At 41.7% G+C, this 25,753-nt stretch overlaps 1 protein-coding gene across 1 annotated transcript in view; it reads right to left on the reverse strand.

Annotated features, from left to right (window-relative positions):
- Nucleotides 1-25,753, reverse strand: part of LOC136871019 (T-box transcription factor TBX15) — a 309,959-nt gene that overhangs the window by 156,131 nt on the left and 128,075 nt on the right. Inside the window, exon 2 of the mRNA XM_068229112.1 lies at nt 2,393-2,570. Within this exon, the coding sequence (XP_068085213.1) occupies nt 2,393-2,570 (178 nt within the window). The remainder of the gene's footprint in view (nt 1-2,392; nt 2,571-25,753) is intronic.

Consider the following 25,753-nt stretch of genomic DNA (forward strand, 5'->3'; position numbering starts at 1 on the left):
TATCCCATCCTTGCTATAAGGCCTATCTGTGTCGGTGGGACGAAAAGCACCCCTCATCACCACAACGAAAGAAGGCCAAGGTTCAACCTTCAGGCGGTAAGGTTATGGCGACAGTGTTCTTTGACATGGAGGGTTTGCTGCACGTGGAATTCATGCCGAAAGGAACGACGATGAACGCGGCGCCGTATTGTCAAACGTTGCTCCGGTTGCGTAAAGCGATTAAAGAGAAGCGCCGGGAGAAATTGAGCGCGGGTGTGATTTTGTTCCACGATAACGCAACACCTCACAAGGCCCGCCAAACGCGAGAACTGCTGCAGCGTTTCAAGTGGGAGGTCTGGCAACATCCACCCTACAGGCCCGATCTTTCGCCATGTGACTTTCATCTGTTCGGTAAGCTCAAAACGGAGCTCGGTGGTCGACGTTTCCAGACCGATGAGGAGGTGAAGGCCGCTGTCTCCGAGTGGTTGAACGCGGGAAGAAATTTCTATGCATCCGCCATCGACAAGTTGGTTGTGCGTTCGCAGAAATGTTTGGAGTCTCTTGGAAACTATATGGAAAAGTGACGTTACAGTGTATGTCGTAAAGTCGTGTTGCTGTTGTATAGGTGGTGTAATAAATGGCCATAACTGGGAAGTGCAACTTATTTTCTGATCTGCCCTCGTACCATTATCCCCATTCGGGAACTTAATTTTCCTGTATATAATTTTTAAGCAATCCTTAGACTGACAGTGTCCATTTATTACTTCCATTGTTGTCCAGAATTTGCAAGCGAGAAGTAATTGTTGAACTGTTGGAAGCATATTAGTTATTTCTTTTAAGCTACGGATTATATCGAATAAAATTTTGTTTTTACAACTGATTTCCTATGCAATTATTTAAGATAGATCCGATTTTGGAGCTCGTGGTAGATTATTGCTATTCTTTCTCTGTTACTAGACGCTTTTAGAACTCTAGGAATCAGTTTAAAATAGGAAGAAATTGGCAGTTAATGGGTAAAGGAAGGAAATAATTTCGTAGTTTTTACACAAATTAATTTATTTCGTTAAAAAGGATAAATAATAATATTGCGATACTATCGGACAGAAATAAAACATAAATAAGGGGGAAATATATAGCAGATCGGACAGAAATAAAGCATAAATAAGGTGGAAATATATAGCAGAATACCCTATCGGACAGAAATAAAGCATAAATAAGGTGGAAATATATAGCAGAATATTCCTAGCTGGAATATTTTATCGGCTGGCCCCGTCGTGTAGGGCTCCGGAAGCCCCGGATTCGATTCTCGGTCAGGTCAGTGATTTTTACCCGTATCTGCGGGTTAGTTCCAGGTCCATTAAAGCCTACGTGATTACAATTCAGGAGCTATCTAACGGTGAGATAGTGGCTTTGGCCTAGAAAGCCACGAATAACGGCCGAGAGAGGATTCGTCGTGTCGACCATGACACCTCGTAATCTGCGGGTCTTCAGGATGAGCAGCGGTCGCCTGGTAGGCTAAGGTTTTAGGGACTGTTACGCCATGGGGTTTTGTTTTGTTTGGAATATAGGCTATTACGAAGTCCTACGTTATACAGAACCTCGGCACGTAAAGGAACAGAGTGGTTACCTCTATACACGACTGTTGCTGTTCTCAGAAATTGAAGTGATTCTCATATTTGATGCAGTTTGATTAATACTAGTGATATTACATTGAAATGAAAAATGAAAACCTACAACCTGTTTTCCAGTCATTGACCGGGTCAGGGATGGAATGAATGAAGCAGATATAGGCTGTTAGTACGATGGGGTCGCCACTCCCAAAGTGATTTATTAATGAATGATAGATGCTATGAAATGAGAATGGAGAGTATTGCTGGAATGAAAGATGACAGGGAAAACCGGAGTACCCGGAGAAAAACCTGTCCCGCCTCCGCTTTGTCCAGCACAAATCTCACATGGAGTGACCGGGATTTGAACCGCGGTATCCAGCGGTGAGAGGCCGACGCGCTCCCGTCTGAGCCACGGAGGCTACATTGAAATATCATGTCTAAATTTTCCTAACAGGGAATCAACAACGTGTAATTCCGGGTAAACCAAGCGTGGCTTAACCACCTCAGTCTGACAACGTTGTTAAAAAGAGAAAATTCTGCTCTTTCCGTTCAAAAAATTTTTCAGAAAATTTTAATCACAAAGTTAGAAACAAAAAAGTGTGAGATTTTTAACTGTGGAACCAAAATGCAAAATGCAAAAAAACTTGTAAAAGTTACATCAGTAGAAAAACAAATAGGAAGAGGTTGTATTTGGTACAGTAGGCTTACTTCAGACTTGGAAATTGCAGTTGTCTGTTGAGAATAATGAAATTTTGTTTTCAGTAGGCCTACTCACACCTGTATTAGAACAGAAGCCGTGTTACCTGCCAGCCTTAGTGATGATCATCTCGGTGCCAAGCGAATGGAACTTTCTCCACAGTTCGCGGGAACACAGCTCCACCTTGAGGTTACTTCTGAGTCGCTCAAGATCCCGGTCAATGTCGGGAGATGGGGTTCCCACAGGAATCCTCGGAGGGTTACCGCTGCTTGTCGATTCCACATCTGTAAAACAATGAGCAGATGTCAGAAATAATGTGAAAATAATAATAATAATAATAATAATAATAATAATAATAATAATAATAATAATGTCCGCCCCTGTGGTGTAGTAGTTAGTGTGATTAGCTGCCACCCCCGGAGACCCGGGTTCGATTTCCGGCTCTGCCACGAAATTTGAAAATTGGTACGAGGGCTGGAACGGGGTCCACTCAGCCCCGGGAGGTCAACTGAGTAGAGGTGTGTTCGATTCCCACCTCAGCCGTCCTGGAAGTGGTTTTTCGCATTTTCCCACTTCTCCTTCAGACAAATGCCGGGATGGTACCTAACTTAAGGCCACGGCCGCTTCCTTCCCTCTTCCTTGTCTATCCCTTCCAATCTTCCCATCCCCCAGCAAGGCCCCTGTTCAGCATAGCAGGTGAGGCCGCCTGGGAGAGGTACTGGCCATCCTCCCCAGTTGTATCCTACGACCAAATGTCTCAAGCTCCAGAACACTGCCCTTGAGGCGGTAGAGGTGGGATCCCTCGCTGAGTCCGAGGGAGAAACCAACCCTGGAGGGTAAGCAGATTAAGAAATAATAATAATAATAATATTAATAATAATAATAATAATAATAATAATAATAATAATAATAATAATAATAATAATAATAATGGGTCAGAAACGCTAAATTTGAACAGGAAAGCTGACACTGAAAACATTGAGAAATAGGAACGCAAAGTCATAAGAAAAATACTAGGTCCAGAGCTAGCCGACGGACAATACCGACTCATAGGCAGACATGCAAGCAATCACAAACATTCACAGTGACATTAGAAAATATAGGTTAAGATTTTATGAACATATTAAAAGAATGAATCCAGACAAACTTAGAAAACAAATAGTCGAATTCTACGAAACAAAGAGTAAAGCCAAAACAGAAGCATTGAAATGGATTGGTGAAATCAAAATCAATTTGAAACAGGAAGGAATTACACCAGCAGACGTCCAAAACAAGGTAGAAAAAATTCAGAAATGGCAAGTTGACCAAGACGAAAGACCAAAGAAGGAGAGTGGAACAATCTGGATGGAGGACAAAAACGCAAAGTAAAAGAATGAATGGGCACAAAAGAAGGAAAATGCACGCCTCTAACTACTTTGCATAGTCCTTTTCTTTCTTTCTTTCTTTCTTTCTTTCTTTCTTTCTTTCTTTCTTTCTTTCTTTCTTTCTTTCTTTCTTAATCTTTTTAACCTCTAGGGCTTGTTATTCTCTCGTACTCTATGAGGGATCCCACCTCTACCGCCTCAAGTCCAGTGTCCTGGAACAGGAGAATTTGGGTCGGGGATACAGCTGGGGAGGAGGACCAGTACATCCCCCAGGCGGCCTCACCTGTTATGCTGATCAGGGGCCTTGCAGTGGGACAGAACGTTCGGGAGGGATAGACAAGGAAGAGGGAAGGAAGCGGCCGTGGCCGTAAGTTAGGTACCATCCCGGCATTTGCCTGGAGGATAAGTGGGAACCACGGAAAACCACTTCCGGGATGGCTGAGGAGGGAATCGAACCCACCAGTTGACCTCCTAAGGCTGAGAGAACCCCGTTACAGCCCTCGTGCCACTTTTCAAATTTCGTGGCAGAGCCGGGAATCGAACCCGTGTCTCCGAGTATGGCAGCTAATCACGTTAAAGACTACACCACAGAGGCGGACATTTGCATAGTCTTAATGAGCTTATTCGCATGTAATAATAATAATAATAATAATAATAATAATAATAATAATAATAATAATAATAATAATAATAATATGCAGCGTATATGATATGAGGGCCTGCCTGGCCGAGGAGGTAAAGGCGTACTTGGTTCATCCGGAAGGACGTGGGTTCGATTCCTCTTCAGAAAGTCCTGAGGTTCACTCAGCCTATAGAAAAAATGAGTACCATGTTAATTCCTGGAGCCAAAGGTGGCCGGGCGTAGAGCTACTCACTCTACCCCATCAGGTGCTGGAGTTACGTATAGTGGAAGCATTTATCTTCCACCGCTCCAAGGGCTTCCATGGCCTGTACGGAGATGACTTTGCTTTTTTGCTCTTTATTTTACGAAAATAAGCATTTGCAAGGCTAAAGTGATGTCAGTCTGGTGGGAACTTTAGAGGACTGAATGGCAGGAAGAGGATACGAATCTGGAATTAGTGTATCATTTCAAGGAGTCTACTTAGAATGCGTATTCTCCCAGGGTGGTAGAATACTGCGTAGAATTTAATCAAGGTGCAGCAAAGCTGCTTTCTAACATTTAAGGGCTCTTAAATATGCCATCTGACTTTGTCAGGAATTTATACTACACCTTTAATCCGTTAAAAAGTCAGTGTCTTATTTTGAAGACAACGCCTTTAAATTTATTATTGAACTATATAAAGGAATGTTTAGTGCTATTGGTAGTAGTGGTTATTGATTTAAGAAGAAGTGCAACTGGGGAACCATCCTAGAGCTATTGTGGCAATACATTTATTTATTTATTTATTTATTTATTTATTTAAAATACCACCAACAGACATCCTCCATTTACAGGTGGATTTTATACAACTTAATGCACATTATAAAGAACAATTTTTTTGAATAAATAACAAGAAAGTAGAAAAAAATGAAACAAGAGAAAGAGAAACAAACATGATAAATAATACAACAAATTTAGTACGCTTGTTGTTTTTACCAGGATATTTAGTATAAATATTAATGTTATTATACAGAAATATAATATTTCTAACATAATATTTTAACAAAAACCTGTTATAACCGATTTTTTATTTACAGGAACTACTGAATAACGATACAATATTTGATTTTTGATCAGAGGATGATATCTTTGTGAAATTACAGTTTTTACATGATGCATGAATTCTGGACGCGTCATACTTAAGTCAATTCTCTGATTACATGCAGCAATTTTGTTGAAAATATAACACATTCTAACTGCAATTATGAGTAACCAGCAAATGTACCCGTGCTTCGCTACGGTATTCTAAATTGTATACGGATATAGAAGTAAATTACTGTACATGCATTGAATAAGATATCCTAATATTGCATGTCTCTTAGCGTTATCCAGAGACAGCAGGACAGCGTTGTTTCCGATATAAAGTGCGAGTTGCGGAGTTGTGACGATAACGGCGGGCTCACTTGCCTAATGCTGTTCACAACCGAGTGGGTAAGTTTTCATTGTAATGGTAGGGCCCATTACCTACTGTGTGGTCAGAATCGATTCGGAGAGTTTTCGTTACAATGGCAGGCGCCCTTTCCTGCTTCCAGACAGATTACAGCTGAAGAGTTTTTATTATAATAGCAGACACCTTCCCTACTGCCAGTCAAAATTGAGTTGTACTATTATCATTGTAATGACAGGCCCCTTTTCCTAATGACAGTCACACCGAGTTGGTGAGTTTCCATTATAATAGCAAGGTCACTATGCCTAATGCCAGTCACATTTCAAGTGGATAAATTTGTTTATAATGGCGGGCACACATTCCTACTCCCAAAAAGAATCAGTTAGAGGAGTTTTGAACAAAATTGCATGCCTCCTTGACTTCTGGCAGTCAAATCGAAAAGGGAATTATTAATTACAAGGGTAGTCCCTCCTTACTAATGCTAGTTACAAAGGAGTTGGGGAAGAATCCCATTCCTACTGCCAGTCAAAGTCGATGTGGAGAGTAATAATTACAATAGCAGACGCCCTTCTGCTGAGAGTCACTATCAATGAAAAATATTAATTACTAGCGAATGTACCCGTGCTTCGCTACGGTATTCTACATTGTATTCGAATATCGAAGTAAATAGTGTGCATGCAGTAAATAAGATTGTTTTAAAATTGCATGTCTCTTAGCGTTATCCGAGAAACAGCATGGGGAGGTCCCTATACGTTGTTTCCAATGTAAAGTGTTTGTTACGGATTTGTGATATAACGGCAGGCTCACTTGCCTACTGCCATTCACAATCGAGTTGGGAAGTTTACATTATAATTGCAGGTCCCATTGCCTACTACGCGGACAGAATCGATTTGGGGAGTTTTCGTTAAAATGGCAGCCCCCTTTCCTACTTCCAGACAGATTACAGTTGAGGAGTTCTTATTATAATGGCAGGCAATTACCCTACTATCACTCGAAATTGAGTTGTGCAGTTATCATTATAATGCCAGACCCATTTTCCTACTGCCAGCAAGCTTACTGCCAGTCACACCAAGTTGGTGAGTTTCCATCAAAATAGCAGGCCACTATGCCTAATGCCAGTCACATTTTAGATGAGGACATTTCTTTATAATGGCGGGTACCCTTGCCTACTGCCAAACACAATCGGGTAGGGGAGTTTTAAACAAAACTGCATGCTCACTTGCCTTCTGCAAGTCAAATCGAGAAGTGAACTATTCATTACAATTATTGTAGGCCTTCCTTACTAATGACAGTTACACAGGAGTTGGAGAAGGAACCCTTTCCTACTTCCATTCAAAGTCGGTGTGGGGAGTACTGATTACAATAGCAGACCCACCCTTTCTCGATCACTACAAATCGACATCAGTGAATATATATAGATCGACATACGAAAGTATATGCGTGTTTACAATATTGAAGACCTTCATTTACAGATTAACTGCTACTAAACGTACGTCATATCGACAAAGGATTATACCATAAGACACGCCGGATTTAGTGGCCTAAACGGGTGGTCCTATGATATGTCATCTATTCTTGGGTCAGATTGAGTTAGAAACGTGGAACAGGGTACAGGTTTTGTAAGATTATCTCACATTACATTACTTTTCGGATAATTATGTGACAGCTACATACATAGCATTTGGCTCACATATGGCTACTGGGTGGGCCAATTTTCGTGAAGAGTTTGATGATTCTGTATTTCATATAAGTAATTGAAGGTATGAATTATGCATGTGAAAATTCCAAATTGACTTAACATCGATTAATGGAGAAAAATCAAACGTAAAAGGGATACAGATACGGCAAAAAGTCATAAGACCAAGGTTGTAGATCATTCCAAATTGAACGGAGATTGTGCAATCCGTTATGTGATAGGAATTTCCGAAGGTCTGCATCATCATTAAAATTGCCTGCATATTTCGATATTCTTCGGGGATAAAAAGTGAAAAATTTAATGATCTTGGATGTTTTCCGTTCGTTACAGGCTAAAACGTATAATTTTGTCAAATTTCAATTATCTTCTTTTTCTTCTGGCAGATTATGCCGCAATCTGGATTTTGAGCGAGGCGGGAAAGAATTAGGACTTTCAGGAAACTAAACCAAAAATTATGGAGATGGTCATTATTACCCCTTAAACGGAAAGCTGTACGAAAATTTCGCAAAAATAGTCAGTGTAGACTATTACGTTACGATTTGATTTATACAGATAAAGAATCTGCTCCATGTAAAACACCTTTTGGGCTATGTCCGCTGGACTTAACCTGCAAAAGTGACCATTCATATCTCCCTTATTAATCCTCCTGACGAAAAATGCACATGAAAAAAAAGGTTTAGAGGTGGAATTCCATCACGTTTGGTAGATTTCCAGTCAGGTTGGTCTTCTTCTGTATATATTGTGGAAGAGTAAAATCACCATTACGGTTCCCTATAAACCACCAGTCCATTCCGGAACATGAAATGTTATTTACGTTTAAAACCTACCTTTGGACAGGTGGATGCAAAATATAAAGTTTGGTTCGAATGTCTTCAGTAGTTTTCAAGTTATAAGGAATACGCTTTACACGCACTCGCTCGTGAGTTAAGTCCAATGGGACTTGTACAGAAAAACGGTCCGTTAATGATATCTCCCTTATTAATCCTCGTATCGAAATGATGCACATGAGAAAAAAGGTTTAGAAATTAATTTCTACCAAGGCAGGTAGATTTAAATTAACGTTGGAAGTGTATATTTTGTGGAAGTGCAAAATCACTGTTTCGGTTTCGTATAAACCCCCAGTCAGTTCAGGGATTTAGAAACAATATTTGCCTTAAAACCTATCAAGGACAGGTATATTCTAAATATGAGTCTTGGTGGAAATACATCCAGTAGTTTGTAGCACTCGCGTACATACGGCGTAATTAAGGAAGAAAATAATACAGTTAAGAAAGTTGAAAGTAATAGAAAATGGATTATAACTGAGGACAGCCGGATAACGACAAATATGTAAATGCCAAGTGAATGTATTGGAAAATCAAATGCCCCTCAATAAATTATGCTAGTGTGAGTTATGGATATAATAAAGCGTAACAGAGGAGAAATTTAGGTCCAGTGATTCTTAGGTAAACAAATAATAATAAGATGACTAATGGTGTTATTACTTAATCTATTCGAGGGCGGTTATAACATCCAACGATATTCCGCCAATATCCCGCAGATAGGCCGATTGACGCCTCTCTTTTCTTCTACCCAAGGAACAAACACGAATTTAAAAGCGTGATGAGGAAAATGGCAATACGTTACTTCCCTGCTGGCATGCAGTCAGAGACGTTGCCACGGTAACCTGTAGGTTCGTTGTCGGTCTGTCGATCACTCAATGCAGAGCATGATACCGGCGGAAAATTGTAAATTTCTCCGTCATGTGAAGAGTAAGGTAAATTATGAACATAACGAAAGTTGTTTATAATGAAGAGACGTTTCACGTACGGTAAACGAAGTTTACAGAAAATCAATAGTATAAGAGAAAATGGGGGGAGGAAAACCATTCTGGTTTTCCTATAAACCCCCGTCTATTCAAAGACTTAAAAATAATATGCATATCGAAACCTTCCCCGCGATGAGTATACTCTAAATGTGAAATTTGGTTGAGATCTATCCAGCCGTTTCGAAGTGATGGTGGAAAAACCATTTAGGTTTTCCTATAAACACCCCGTCTATTCAATGATTTTAAAATGATATGCATATGGAAACCTTCCACGGGATGAGTACACTCTAAATATGAAGTTTGGTTGCGATCTATCCAGCCGTTTCGACGTGATGGTGGAAAAACCATTCTGGTTTTCCTATAAACCCACTGTCTGTTCAAAGATTATAAAATGATATGCATATCGAAACCTTCCCCGGGATGAGTATACTCTAAATATGAAGTTTGGTTGAGATCTATCCAGCCGTTTCGACGTGATGGTGGAAAAACCATTCTGGTTTTCCTATAAACCCCCCGTGTATTCAAAGATTTTAAAATGATATGCATATCGAAACCTTCCCCGGGATGAGTGTACTCTAAATATGAAGTTTGGTATAGATCAATCCAGCCGTTTCGACGTGATGGTGGAAAAACCATTCTGGTTTTCCTATAAACCCCCCGTGTATGCAAAGATTTTAAAATGATATGCATATCGAAACCTTCCCCGGGATGAGTATACTCTAAATATGAAGTTTGGTTGAGATCTATCCAGCCGTTTCGACGTGATGGTGGAACAGACAAACAGACAAACAGACAGACAAACAGACAAACAAACAGACACGAAACGTAAAAACCACTGATTCGGTCTATGAGTTGACCTAAAACGGATAAATATCTGAAAAATTGGCAAAACAAAAGAAATTACCGACAGCGGACCCCCTACAATTTTATTTATATAGATAGATAATTTCAAATACACTCTTTCTACATCGCTACAAATCGACTATCGACTTCAATGAATATATCTAGATCGACATACGAAGTATATGCATGTTTACAATATTGCAAATCTTCATTTACAGACTAACTGCTGATAAACGATACATCATATCGACAAACGGATTATATCATAAGACGCCTTATTTAGCGGTCTAAATGGCTGGTCTTAAGATATTTTCTCCTGTCTCATATATTCATGTGTAAAATTGAGTTAGAAGCGTTGAATAGGGTGAAATTTTGGTGCTTAATCACAGTGAATTACTGTGGGTATATATATGACAGCCACAAACATAGAATTTGGCTCACGTACGAATATTAGGTGGACCAATGTTCGTGTAGAATTATATTATGCTACCTTTCGTATAAGTGATTCGAAATACAAATTATACGTGTACAAAGAGCAAAATGTAGGTAGAATCGAGAAATAGAGACAAATCTAACATATAAGGAGAAGAGATACGACGAAACGTTATATGACCAATTGTAGATTACTCCAAATTAAACTGAGATTGTGCCATCCGAAATACTTCGAAACGAAGATCTGCACCAATATTAAAATTGCCTCAATATTCCGATATTTTTCGGCGGTAAATAATAAATATGTAACGGTCTTGGAAGATTTCCGTCGATTGCGGGCTAAGACATATCATTTTACTAAATTTCAATTTTCTAGCTCGTCTAGTAGATTTTGCCTCAATGTTGTTTTGAGGGAGGGAGAGTGTTAAAATGAGGACTGTACGGAATTTTCGCCAAAATAGTCAACGTACAGACGCACGGTCGTTACGATTTTATGTATATAGATAAGGAATCTGCTCTACGTACAACACCTTTTGAGCTATGTCCGCTGGAATTAGCCTGCAAAACATACCGTTCACAATATATCCCTAATTAATCCTCCTATCGAAAAAATACACATGAGAAAAACATTTTACCGGGCGAGTTGGCCGTGCGGTTAGGAGTGCGCGGCTGTGAGCTTGCATCCGGGAGATAGTGGGTTCGAATCCCACTGTCGGCAGCCCTGAAGATGGTTTCCGTGGTTTCCCATTTTCACACCAGACAAATGCTGGGGCTGCACCTCAATTAAGGCCACGGCCGCTCCCTTCCAACTCCCAGGCCTTCCCCATCCCATTGTCGCCATAAGACCTATCTGTGTCGGTGCGACGTAAAGCCACCGACTAGCAAAAAAAAAGTTTTAATCACTATTTCGGTTCTCTATAAACCCCCAGTCCATTCCGGGAAATTGAAATGGTATGGACGTAAAAATTTACCTTTGGACAGGTGGATGATAAATATGTTAGGTGACATATCTCCAGTAGTTTTCAAGTTATAAGAAATACGCTTTACACGCACCCGATTTTGAGTTAAGCCCGGTGGGACTTGTACCAAAAAACGGTCCGTTAATGATATCTCCCTTATTAATCCTCGGCTCGAAATGATTCACATGTGAAAGAAGGTTTAGAAATTTATTTCCATTAAGGCAGGCAGATTTCCATTAAGTGTGGTTGTGTATATTTTGTGGAAGTGCAAAATCACGGTTTCGGTTTCGTATAAACCCCCAGTCAGTTCAGGGATTTAGAAACATCCTGTCCTTGTTCCTTGATACACAACTGGGTACTGACCATCACTATCTTATATATAATTTACATTATTAGAATATGTAAATGCTACGAATAAATTGTACATATTAATGAATGTTATTGTTTAATACAAACCCAGATATATACAATCTATTATACAATACGTGCTAATGACAGGCATGAAATACTGGATCATTACAATGTAGAGTATCAAGAAGTGGTCATGAGTGTCATAGTCGTCAACTTCACTAAATAAAAGCATCAGTAACTGCGGGTATTGTCACATACACAAGCAGCTTAATTAATTAATGGCGTATGGCATCCGGACAGGCTTGGTGCAGGTCTTTCCAACTGATGCCTCTAAGCGACTAGCGTGTCTATGAGAATGGGTCCCTCCCTACCTATGATTAATTCTAATGTGTTTTAATGGCCTATGACATCCGGAGAGGCCTGGTACAGGTCTTTTGAGATGACGAGGCGACCTGCGCATATGTGAGGACGTGGCCCTAGCTAAAAAAAAATTAATACTGAAGAAGGCACCCATCCCTCGAACTAGGAGAACTAACCAATTAAGGTTAAATATCGCTGATTCGGCCGGGAGGCAAACGCGGGGCCCCTTGAACCAAAGGCCAGCACGCTAACCATTAAGCCATAGAGCCGGACAACTCTAATGTTGAAGACGGAAAAAACATACACATTCCCCGAGCCAGATGAATTAACAAATTAAATCCCCAACACTGCCGAGAATCGAGCCCACGTTCTCTTCGACTAAAGGCCAGCACGCTAACCATTTAGCCACGGAGCCGGACAAAAGTAAACTCGTGTTCTCATCCTGAGGTGATGCAGCTCTTTTCAGCACATCCCCTATGGAAGTGAGCTGCATGTACCATTTTAACCACACAACAATGTCCGACTCGTTGGCTGAATGGTCAGCGTACTGGCCTTCGGTTCAGAGGGTCCCGGGTTCGATTCCCGGCCGGGTCAGGGATTTTAACCTTAATTGGTTTATTCCAGTGGCCCGGGGGCTGGGTGTTTGTGATGTCCCCAACATTCCTGCATCTCACACACCACACATAACACTATCCTCCACCACAATAACACGCAGTTACCTACACATCGCAGATGCCGCCCACCCTCATCGGAGGGTCTGCCTTACAAGGGCTGCACTCGGCTAGAAATAGCCACACGAAATTATTATAATTACCACACAACAATACTCCCGTCATTCTTAAATCTCTGGCAGTACCGGGAATTGAATACGGTCCTCTGAATAGGCAACTAATCGGGTTAACCGTTACGGTACGTAGGTGGAGCATGCCTATCGCAGCCTTAGTAAGGCAGATCCTCCGATGAGGGTGGGTGGCATCTGCTATGTATTTACATGAAACTGAGTGTTAATGTGGTGTTAGGGTAGTGTTGTTTGAGTTGCAGGTATGTTGGCGATGACACAAACATCCTGTCCTCGAGCCAAGTAAATTAATAGTTTAAGATTAACCGGCCGGGAATCGAACGTTGGGCCCCGAGGAACGAACACCCAAGACGCAGATCACTCAGCTATGGAACCGGGCAATGAGGGAATGAGGAAGTGATTTATCTGCTTGTGCCAAGTACGTCATATGAACTGAAAATCCAGTTAATATAAGGACACACGGAAGATTTTTGAGCATGAGAAGGTATGGAGCCCCTTACCAAACCACCCACGCTCTCACACGCTAATGACACCACCAAAAAAGGAAAACACACGCATCAACAAACAAGAGAACAAAAACGGTACACTTACGCCTTTTTATACTATCAAAGTGTGGCATTGTGATTATGCGGGCTTCGTATAATTACAGTTATTCTCTATGTGAGTTAGCAGCTCTCAAACGCAACGAAGACAAAAACGGGAACCTGTTGAGTTCAGCGACATTTCTACTGTTCCTTGGAGCGCTGCTTAAGGCTGGTTTAAGTATGAATTCCACTCCAGAATCTTCTTATTGTGTGTGGTAATGAGGAATATCCCGCTACTAACAACCACAAGGTAAAAGTCGTTACGAAGGGGATAGTTGTAGTATAATATTAGTCAAGTGATAGTGATGGTAGTAGTGGTAATAGTTTAAAAGGTAATTAAGTACAGGCATCTATTCCTTCTTAACATTCTCCTTATTATTCTTCTACCGCTTTTTCCATACTTGGGGGGGGGGGCGGGTACGAACTGCATAGCACAGGTGATTTAACCCTGTTTTACGGACGGATGCCCTTCCTGACGCCAACCCTATGTGGAGGGATGTAATTGCTATTACATGTGGTGGTTGGTAGAGTAGTATGTTGTCTGAATATGAAGAGGAAAGTGTTGGGACAAACACAAACACCCAGTCCCCGAACCAGAAGAATTAATCAGACGTGATTACAATCCCCGACCCGACCGGAAATCGAACCCGGGACCCTCTGAACCGAAGGCCTCAACGCTGACCATTCAGTCAAAGAGTCGGAAATTCCTTCTTGACATTTATTAATTTATTATTTATTTATGTACTTGTTTATTCATCCATATGCCATAGAACAATAATGAAATAAGAGACAAAGATTTCGCTAAAGTGCAACATTCAAATGCTTGAGATGTTCTTCAGCTCTGAAGTAGTAACATGAAGCTCTGCAAGTCGTCCTGGGAAGAGTCTGATTGCCGCGCGAGTTGGCCGTGCAGTTCGGGGCGCGTAGCTGTGAGCTTGAATTCGGGAGATAGCTGGTTCGAATCTCACTGTCGGCAGCCCTGAAGATGTTTTTCCCTGGTTTCCCACTTTCACACCAGGCAAATGCTGGGGCTGTACCTTAATTGAGGCCATGGTCGCTTCCTTCCCACTCCGAATCCTTCCCTTTGCCATCGTCGCCTATCTGTGTGAGGGTCTGATAGGACACTGAGGGAAGTGCAGTGTTCTGTTGAGTTTCTCAATCATTACATAGTGATCTGGCCAACTCAAATTACAAAGGTACACCTTACTTCAGCTGTCCTAAAGTGATTCAGAAGGGTCCCTTCATACCGTTTTAAATTATAACCAGGTTATGAGGCACTTGGATCTTAGACAATGTGGCCATTTTCGGCCAGTGAAGTGAAATGAAATGGCGTATGGCTTTTAGTGCCGGGAGTGTCCGCGGACAAGTTCGGCTCGCCAGGTGCAGGTCTTTTGATCTGACTCCCATAGGCGACCTGCGTGTCGTGGTGGTGGTAGTGGTTGTGATGATGATGATGATGAAATGGTGATGAAGACGACACATACACCCAGCCCCCGTCCCAGTGAAATTAACCAATGATGGTTAAAATTCCCCACCCTGCCGGGAATCGAACCCGGGACCCCTATGACCAAAGGCCAGCACGCTAACCATTTAGCCATGGAGCCGGACGGCCAGTGAAGTAATCCACTTTTTCTTCAATTTGATTTAGAAAGAAACAAGGGATCGACGAATCTCTTAATCATGGTGGTGTTCTTGAATTGAGTCTAAGATATGTAGCTCTTCAAACAAGAATTTATTTCTAATACTAATCAGAAGAAAAAAAGAAATAGGTAAAAATCTTTCGAAGAAAGAATTATGATAAAACAATGTAGAAGGGCAACAAATGGTTTGAAATTGAAAGACTCCCTGGGCCTCGCAAACCTTATACAGTCAGGGTCGGAAGAGTGAAAGTATTGACCGAAGAAGGTCGAACAGGATAGAATAACATGAGCAGCGTGAAACAAGTAAGTGGAAGCAATAACTCACTCAGCTAGGAGACCTGCAGTCACCAACCTACGATCCCAAGTTGAGAGTGCCTCGTGGAGCGTCCCGTGTTTTAGTGACCTCTTAAAACAGGCACGTGAACTGAAGAGCTCTCCGACCATGAGAGGTAATGGACTCCGCGCTTAGAACCAGAAATGCGGTTGGGAATTCGTTACGCTGACCATATGACATACCCAAATCTAGGCAGTAACCTCTAAGAAACTCCAGGGATTGGTGGGAATGATGTTAGGAAGGTAGAGTGTGATCACAGTCCAAATCTCAACGATAGGTAAAAATGTTTATTCTTTTTAATGAAAATATACGCCTGTGATTTCTTAAATTATTAGAAATGTACGTTTGTGATTTATAAAGTTATTTATTATAAATATACGCCTGTGATTTCTAGAGTTATTTATTAGAAATATACGTTTGTGATTTTAAAAGTTTAGCCAGGAAGTGAATTTATCTCTCCAGATGGGTCTGCATGTTTTCTGGGTTGAAATCAGTTTTTATCTTAGAGACTAACCGCTTGTTTTATCGAATGTCTCTCAAATTCTCACCCTGACTTGACTTCAGAAAGCCGCGTCTGTCGGCATCTTCAGTATAACCAACCTGCCTTCCCTCTGTCAACACCGCATCTCCCTATCACGCTATACAAACATCATAATGCATTTCTGACACTTTTTTTGAAAGGCTCTAATCCGAAAGTTAAAGAGTTGTCGGAGACAATAAAGGAAGCCATTGTGTCCGCACAGCAGACTCAGAAGTATCGCACTCACTGGGGCTTGTGATAAGATCAGGTGGGACTTAGTCAAGGGCGCCACTGGAAGGTGTTGCATTTGACAGATGTCGTGAAACTCTGGGGAAGAGAAGATCCTTTTTTATCTCCTCTCTACGGACTGTCGCAAGCTGAAGAAGCAGGCTGCCAATGCCGCATGCCGTTGCATCAGTGTGGGGTTCACACATCAGACATCTAATTTCGTAGCTTAGCGAGTTGAAGGGCGTTCTACGATAGGACATCGAATGTTTCACAGCCGGAATAAGCCGCTCAGACTGTGGAGTGCTGGCTTTCTGAGCCACGTTGGTGGGTTCCATTCAGGCTCAGTCCGCTGGTATTTGAAGGTGCTTAACCTTCTCTCGGTGCATTTACTGGAGCGCAAAGGAACTATAGGACACAATTCTGGCACCTCTGCGTGTCCGAAAACCGCAAAAAGAAATCCTTACCTTGATGGGGTGCGGCAGGCCTCCTAGGGGGTAATGCCCTCTCTCAGGCCAGGAGTTGTGTTACGGTGATTTGAGATGCGGAGAAGGTGAGAGGAGGGCCGGCCTATAAAAGAATCTGTCCCGACATTCACCTTAGTGAGGAGAATTGAATTGAATTGAATTGAATTGAATTGAATTGAATTGAATTGAATTGAAAACCATTCTCATGCCACCCCCTCTCACGAACGCGGAGCTATAGAGCCATAGTAAAGCTGTAGCCACTGCTAAGCCGAGGCGTACTCTGCTCGGTGAAATAGTAAGACTTAAAATCAAGAATATTACATTTCACAGTCCTAACGAGTGAAGTACCACCATGCCAAAACCTGCAGAATAGGCCATATACAAAATATAGCCTACTTTAAATGTTAAGGTCCCGAAATTCAAGCTGGAATCCTGCAACGCCAACTCAGCTGTGCAGATGGACATCCTTGCTTCAAGGTGAGGGAGCATGGAGTTCGAATGCGCTGCCCAGCAAGATCCGCCGCGGCATGATATGCTCTGTCTCGCTACTTCCTTATCGTTTCAATCAGCAAGAAAAGGAAAGTAAAAGTTAATTGATTGGTGAAAATTCAAATCACTTTTGCACCATTCAAAACGAATAATCATTTTATTCTCATTCTGCCTTTCCTTTCCAGGTAATATTTCGTAGGCAGGTTGCTTTGTTGTATATCTGCTTGTAGACCAAGAATATTTTATCAAGTTCCGAATCTTTGGGGGTAAAAACTGATAAGTGCACAAAAAAATCGTATTTCAGGATGGTGTCTGCGGAAAGCCTCCTCTTGAATGTTTTCATCTGATTTGTTAATTTAACTTTGTGTGGCTATTGCTAGCTTGGTGCAGCCCTTGTAAGGCAGACCCTCCGACCAGGGTGGGCGACATCTGGCGCGTATGGGAATTGCTAGTTATTGTAGTGTTAGGTGTGGTGTGTGAGTTGCAGGGATGTTGGGGACGGTACGAACACCCAGCCTCCAAGCCAGGTGAATTAATCATTTAAGGTTAAACTCTCCGACCCGGCCGGGAATCGAACCCATGGCCCTCTGAACCGAAGGCGACTATGTCTACCATTCAGCCAACGAGCTAGACTTCTCACCTTATGATAATTATGTATAATGAGCGGTGATGGAGGGCTTTCTACTACAAAAAGTCCAGTATTTGAAATTCCTCCGTAGTACCAAGGCGATTCTGGAGCATCTATGTGGTCATGTCTGCAGGCACATATTGAGAAAAGTCGTTTCATTGTATATTTAATCAGTGAATCGAAAAGAAGGACACAATTTTCTTCAGGAAAAAAAGGGAAGAAGTTTCAACCACATCGTTTTCATTTTCCCTAATTCTGAGGCAGTAATAATTAATTTAACAAGAAGCAAATAAATTATAAATTATAAATAATTATCATCAGATGAGAAGTCTAGCTCGCTAACTGAGTGGTCGGCGTAGTCACCTTCGGTTCAGAGGGCATCGGGTTCGATTCCCGGTCGGGTCGGTGAGTTTTAACCTTAAATGATTAATTCACCTGGCTTGGAGGCTGGGTGTTTGTACTAGATCCTAATGGGTGGGTAGGAGATAGGGATCTACGCTCAGATGGCCTTCACTTAAACCGCAGTGGTACATATAAGTTAGGAAATTTGTTTGGAAGAGTAATAGGGAGGCACATTCAGGGAAACGAGGTGTTCTAGGGAGTGGTGATGAGGGTACGGAGATCTGGAAGTTAAGTAGTGATGACGTAAAAATGTTAGTGTTGAACTGTAGAAGTTTTGTAAAGAAAGGAATAGAATCAAGTATTTAATATATATTTACCGGATATTGTAATAGGAGTTGAATTATGGCTGAGAAATTATATAATGGATGCAGAAATTTTCTCACGCAACTGGAGTGTGTATCGTAGAGATAGGATAGGAATGGTGGGAGGGGGAGTATTCATTCTGGTGAAAGAAGGATTTGTAAGCTGCGGAAAGGTTAAAGATGACAAACATGACATTCTACGTGTAAGGCTTATTTCTAAAGATAATTGGCAACTTGATGTCTTTGGAGTGTACAGACCGGGAAAGGGTAGCGCTGACACGGATTCAGAATTATTTGATAAGATAATCAGCTATGTGGGAAACGACATGGAAAGTAATGTAATTGTAGCAGGAGATCTGAATTTACCAGATGTCAGTTGGGAAGGAAATGCGAACGGCAGGAAGCATGACCAACAAATAGAAAATAAGCTAATTGGGAAGGACAGCTGATTCAGAAAGTGATGGACCCTACTAGAGGGAAAAAATACCCTGGATGTGGTGCTGGTAAAACCAGATGAGCTCTATAGAGAAACTGAAGTAATAGATGGTATTAGTGATCATGAAGCTGTTTTTGTCGTAGTTAAAAATAAATGTGATAGAAAGGAAGGTCTTAAAATTAGGACTATTAAGCAGTACCATATGGCTAATAAAGCAGGTATGGGGCAGTATATGATCGGTGGAAAACGGTAATAGAATTATAAACAGACTCTAGGATGGGTTTAAAGCAATTGTTGAGGTATGTGAAAACAGGTTTGTACCTTTAAAGGTGGTAAGGAATGGTAAATACCCACCTTATAGTAATATAGAAATAAAGAGACTAAGAAGGAGGTGCAGATTGGAAGGAAATAGAGTTAGAAATGGCTGTGGAAGTAAGGAGAAATTGAAGGAACTTACAAGGAAATGCAGCAAAGAAGGCAGATAAGGATAACATGAATGCAAGCATAATTGGCAGTCATACAAATTTTAGTGAAAAATGGAAGGGTATGTATAGGTACTTTAAGGCAGAAACAGTTTCCAAGAAGGACATTCCAGGAATAATTAATGAGCAAAGGGAGTGTGTACGTGAGAATCTTCAAAAGGCAGAAGTATTCAGTCAGCAGTATGTAAAGATTGTTTGTTGCAAGGAAAATATCAAGATAGAGGAGCAGACTACTGCTAAAGAAGTATTAAAATTTATATACGAAAACAATGACATTTACAATAAGGTACAAAAGTTGAAAACTAGAAGAGCGGCTGGAATAGATAAGATTTCTGGGGATATACTAAAGACAATGGGTTGGGATATTGTACGATATGTGAAGTACTTATTTGATTATTGTTTGGTTGAAGGAGCTATACAAAATGAATTGAGAGTGACTACAGTAGCGCCTGTGTATAAAGGAAAGGGTGACATACATAAAGCTGTAAATTACAGGCCAGTAAGTTTGACATGCGTGCATGTAAGTTTTGGGAAGGCATTCTTTCTGATATCTTAGACTTGTTTGCGAAATTAATTGCTGGTTCGATAGAAGGCAGTTTCGGTTTTAGGAAAGGTTATTCCACTGAAGCTCATCTTGTAGGATTACAGCAGGATATAGCAGATATCTTGGATTCAGAAGGTCACATGGACTGTATCGCGATTGACCAGTCTAAAGCATTTGATAGGGTGGATCATGGGAGACTACTGGCAAAAATGAGTGCGATTGGACTAGATAAAAGAGTGACTGAATGGGTTGCTATATTTCTCGAAAATATATCTCATATAATTAGAGTAGGCAAAGCTTTATCTGACCCTGTAATACGTAATTAAGAGGGAAATTCCTCAAGGCACTATTATTGGGCCTTTATGTTTTCTTATATATCTATGATATGAGTAATGGAGTGGAATCAGAGGTAAGGCTTTTTGCGGAGGATGTTATTCTGTATAGAGTAATAAGTTACAAGATTGTGAGCAACTGCAACCTGACCTCGATAATGTTGCTAGTATCTAGGTGTTAATATAAGGAAATATCTTCATTGGGGTAAACACATACCTGGGATTGTAAATAAAGGGTACAGATCTCTGCACATGGGTTTGAGGGTGTTTAGGGGTTGTAGTAAGGATATAAAGGAGAGGGCATTTAAGTCTCTGGTAAGACCCCAACTAGAGTATGGTTCCAGTGTATGGGACCCTCACCAGGATTACTTGATTCAAGAAATGGAAAAAAAATCCAAATAAAAGCAGCTCGATTTGTCCTGGGTGATTCCCGACAAAAGAGTAGCGTTACCAAAATGTTGCAAAGTTTGGGCTGGGAAGAATTGGGAGAAAGAAGACGAGCTGCTCGACTAAGTGGTATGTTCCGAGCTGTCAGCGGAGAGGTGGCGTGGAATGAAATTAGTAGACGGATAAGTTTGAGTGGCGTCTTTAAAACTAGGAAAGATCACATTATGAAGATAAAGTTGTAATTCAAGAGGGCAAATTGGGGCAAATATTCATTTATAGGAAGGCTAGTTAGGGATGTTCAATACATTTCCAATTTCTTTGAAATCATTTAAGAAAAGGCTAGGAAAACAACAGATAGGGAATCTGCCACCTGGGCGACTGTTCCTAAATGCAGATCAGTATTGATTGATTGATTGATTGATTGATTGATTGATTGATTGATTGATTGATTGATTGATTGATTGATCGACAAATACTTCTCCATACAGGCCTTGAAGACCCTGGGAGGGGTGGAAGGTAACGGCTTCCACTATCTTTAACCTCGGCACTTGGTTGGGTAGAGCGATTTTTGTAACGCTACTCTTTTGTCGGGAGGCTGAGTGAACCTCAGAGCCATGGTTCCTTCGGAAGTGGAAATCTCGCTTCTTAATTTTCTCGATTCCTGACGGGGAATTGAACCCACGTCCTACCGGGTGAACCGAGTACGCCTTTACCGCCTCGGCCAGGCAGCCTAGCTAATAATGTTATCAGCTTTGAATAATCCTTTAGAAACTACTGGACCCAATGTTTTCGTCGTTTCCTACGGAAGTGGAAATCTCGTTTCTTAAATTTTACGACTTCCTGACGGGGATTCGAGCCCACGTCCTTCCGGGCGAACCGAGCATGCCTTTACCGCCTCGGCCAGGCAGCCCCTGGTTAACAATAACACATAACACATTTAGGATAAGGCTATAAAATAAAAAAGCCGGCCCCGTGGTGTAGGGGTAGCGTGCATGCCTCTCACCCGGAGGCCCCGGGCTCGATTCCCGGCAAGGTCAGAGATTTTTCTCTCGACCTGAGGGATGGTTCTCGAAAGCCTAGAATAACGGCCGAGAGAATGCGCGTGCTGACCACACGGCCCATTGTAATCTGCAGGCCTTCGGGCTTAGCAACGGTCGCTGGGCAGGCCATAGCCCCTTCAAGGACGTTAAGTGCCGTGGGGTTTGGTTTGGTTTTATGAGATAAAACAGATCAATGCTCGAACAGATAAAACGCAAGATAATTAAATTTCTACTCACCATCTAGAACAGCTCGCGTTGCTAATAGATTCAGTTCCTCCTAAGGAAGGAAAAATTCCTACAACGGGAATACACCACTCATTTCTGAGTCACTGTCATCTTTTGTTGAGTTTTCATTCTCGCTTGACCGTAACGAGATTATAACGTCTTCAACATAATCGTCTGTGATACTTTCCCTCTCCCAAACTTCACTCACCTCGGACTGTCTCTCACAACATGCACTTACACGGCCTGCGGCCTCCCACAGAAGTCTTTCAACTTCGGAAACTATGAAGAGTCGATAATTCGCAGCTGCATAATCCTTCACTTGGGCCCAAATCAATTATATGGCGTTAAATGGCAGTGGTATGGAGGAAGGCGAACAACTTTATGCCCATGGCTCCTGGCTATTTCATCCATCACGTAAACTGGGTACTAGAGCTTGTTTTGTTTCACGAGATGCATGAGGTCCCCCCCTCCTACTCATGTTATCGCGAACGGAAGTATTGTGCTCCTAGGACCAGTTAACCTAAGAAATTTCATTTTTTGTCCGTATTGAATTGAGCATTACAATGAATAAACTTTGAATGTTATTGTATTGTATTGAATAGGTGGACATTAAAAGTTTATTCATTGTAATACTCCTTGGACCACTCAATCAACCAATTATTTCTAGCCGCTGGTGTTGGTAAAATGAAATGGCGTATGGCTTTTAGTGCTGGGAGAGTCCGAGGACATGTTCGGCTCGCCAGGTGCAGGTCTTTCGATTTGACTTCCGTAGGCGACCTGCGCGTCGTGACGAAGATGAAATGATGATGAAGACAACACATACACCCATCCCCCGTGCCAGCGAAATTAACCAATGATGGTTAGAATTTCCGACCCTGCCGGGAATCGAAGCCGGGACCCTTGTGACCAAAGGCCAGCACGCTAACCATTTAGCCATGGAGCCGGACGCTGATGTTGGTGCTTTGTCAAGAATGACCGAGTGAACTTGACAAAGAACAAGAAGAGAACTGAGCACAGTACAACACACAGCTGATAGCACGTGGTTACAGAAAACAACAGATCGACAACACTGGTAACCGGAGTTAGAGTCTAACGCGCTCTATCGGAGCGATCGGCTGCCTATGATTGGCTGTTTATTCATTCACCACGCCTCCGCCAAAAGGCAGCGCTCAAATGTTAAGTCGAATCTCATAAAAGAACTGAACTATAGAGAATTTGTAGGGCGACTGACTTGTATTACTGACTATTCCAACTCTGGCTTGGAACTCGCGCTCCAAATCGCAGCGTCACCTTCGGTTGGAGAATTGGCTTTGAAACTGGTATACCTAGACTCATTTTCATTGTCTTCCTCATGTACCTCGAGAACTTTCTCCTCAATTCGATCAACTGTATATTTCTATGAGATTTCCTTCTCATGTGTGTAGAAGAGAAACAGTTTTTCGTGAAAATAACTCAACACGAGCTCGACGATATTAAGAAATTTAGAACCTTCGCTCACGATCAGTGGAGCACATTGCGACTGTTGTGTCTATTTTTAAACTACCCTCACAACTCGTGTTAACAATTATTTCGCTAACAGTAATCTGAATGCCAACAAACAGCTGATCTATATTTTAACACGGTTCGTTCTCTCCCGTCTTCCCCGCGTTGTATGGCCGATCTCTCTGCTCTGTTCCCAGCATTCCCCGCACGACCCTTCAGGTAAGCAGTCAGGGCATCCAATCCACGCAGTAAGTTGTGTTATTTGCGTACACTTTGAATGGGCAATTTGGCGCTACATTTCGGGGCCTTACTGTTTAAAGTAGCGGCTAACTTCCTGAGTATGATCTTCTTACGGTACATCGCTCTGCCACTGAAATTTCAAGCTAGGTTGCAGTATGAGAGGTGTGATACTTCCCTTGTACGATCGTGAATATCAACAGTGTATTTTAGGAGCTTGTATATAACATTCTTCCTTATAACCTGTGATACTGAGTAGTAAGTTGACGTGTGACGTCTATCACTTGAGGGAAGGTTAGAGAAGGAGTCATTCACAGTGCTGAGAGATATAATATACCAGAATTAGGGGCTAATGATGCGGTTGTAGTTACAATCTCTACATTCGCCTGGTAAAGTAGAGAAAATCATGGAAGACCATTCCTAGGATAGTGGAGAAGCGATCTTATTTCCTTTCTCAGTTGTTTGAGGCGTGATTAACACAGTGGCTTAAACAGTCGATGTTCCAAACCAGGTGATTAATAATAATAATAATAATAATAATAATAATAATAATAATAATAATAATAATAATAATAATAATAATAATAATATCCTCTCTGGCGTAGTGGTTAGCGTGATTATCTGCTACCCCTGGAGGTCCGGGTTCGATTCTCGGCTCTGCCACGAAATTTGAAAAGTGGTACAAGGGCTGGAACGGGGTTCACTCAGCTTCGGGATGTCAACTGAGTAGGGGGGGGGGGTTAAATTCCCACCTCAGCCATCCTCGAAGTGGTTTTCTGTGGTTCCCCACTTCTTCTCCAGGCAAATGCTGGGATGGTACGTAACTTAAGGCCACGGCCGCTTTTTTCCCTCTTCCTTCTCTACCCCTTCCAATCTTCCCATCCCCCTACAAGGCTCCTGTTCAGCACAGCAGGTGAGGCCGCCAGGGAGAGGTACAGGTCCTCCTTCCCAGTTGTATCCTATCGACCCAAAGTCTCACGTTCCAGGACATTGCTCTTGAGGCGGTAGAGATCCCTCACTGAGTACCAGGGAATATCCGACCCTGGAGGGTAAACGGATTCAGAAAGAAAGAAAGAAAGAAAGAAGGAAAGAAAAATCACCGAGCTCGATAGCTGCAGTCGCTTAAGTGCGGCCAGTATCCTGTATTCGGGAGATAGTAGGTTCGAACCCCACTGTCGGCAGCCCTGAAAATGGTTTTCCGTGGTTTCCCATTTTCACACCAGGCAAATGCTGGGGCTGTACCTTAATTAAGGCCACGGCCGCTTCCTTACCACTCCTACCCCTTCCCTGTCCCATCGTCGCCATAAGACCTAGGGCCTATCTGTGTCGGTGCGACGTAAAGCAACTAGCAAAAAGAAATAAAAATCCCCATTCCCAGTTGTATCCTCCCGACCCAAAGTCTTACGCTCTAGGACATTGCCCTTGAGGCGGTAGAGATCCCTCGCTGAGTACGAGGGAAAAACCGATCCTGGAGTGTAAACGGATTCAGAAATAAATAAATAAATAAATAAATAAATAAATAAATAAATAAATAAATAAATAAATAAATAAATAAATAAATAAATAAATAAATAAATAAATAAATAAATAAATAATAATAAAATAAATTTTATTTATTTAGCGTATAATAATTGAGAACATATTTACAGTAAACGCATTAAAATAAAATAAAATGTTCAGGCATCCAGATCTAGCAGAGATAACCAGGAAGCTGATTCATTATATACGGTGGAGGTCTTCTAGTGTACATTTGAATGAACGGATGGGAGCATTGAAAGGTTACATGCTCCCAGTTAGCTGCTCGTCTCCACCGTCACAGCAAGGTCAGGTCTTCCACGTCCACGGTATGCTTATGGTTTCGCATCTTCCTTAGCAAGCTGAAATGCGATTCAAAATTCTCCACTGACGTCTGGATTGTTAGAATACAGGAGATCGCTTACAGGGATTCTGGATAATATGGCAATGACATAGTCTGGTCTTCTGTAGCCACTGATCTTTCCAAAGTTTGAAAATGTTGAAGGATCTCACCTGTAGATCAAGTACTGCTCACCA

Source organism: Anabrus simplex, chromosome 1 (genome assembly GCF_040414725.1).
Source record: "Anabrus simplex isolate iqAnaSimp1 chromosome 1, ASM4041472v1, whole genome shotgun sequence".
In the NCBI taxonomy this organism is placed as follows: domain Eukaryota; kingdom Metazoa; phylum Arthropoda; class Insecta; order Orthoptera; family Tettigoniidae; genus Anabrus; species Anabrus simplex.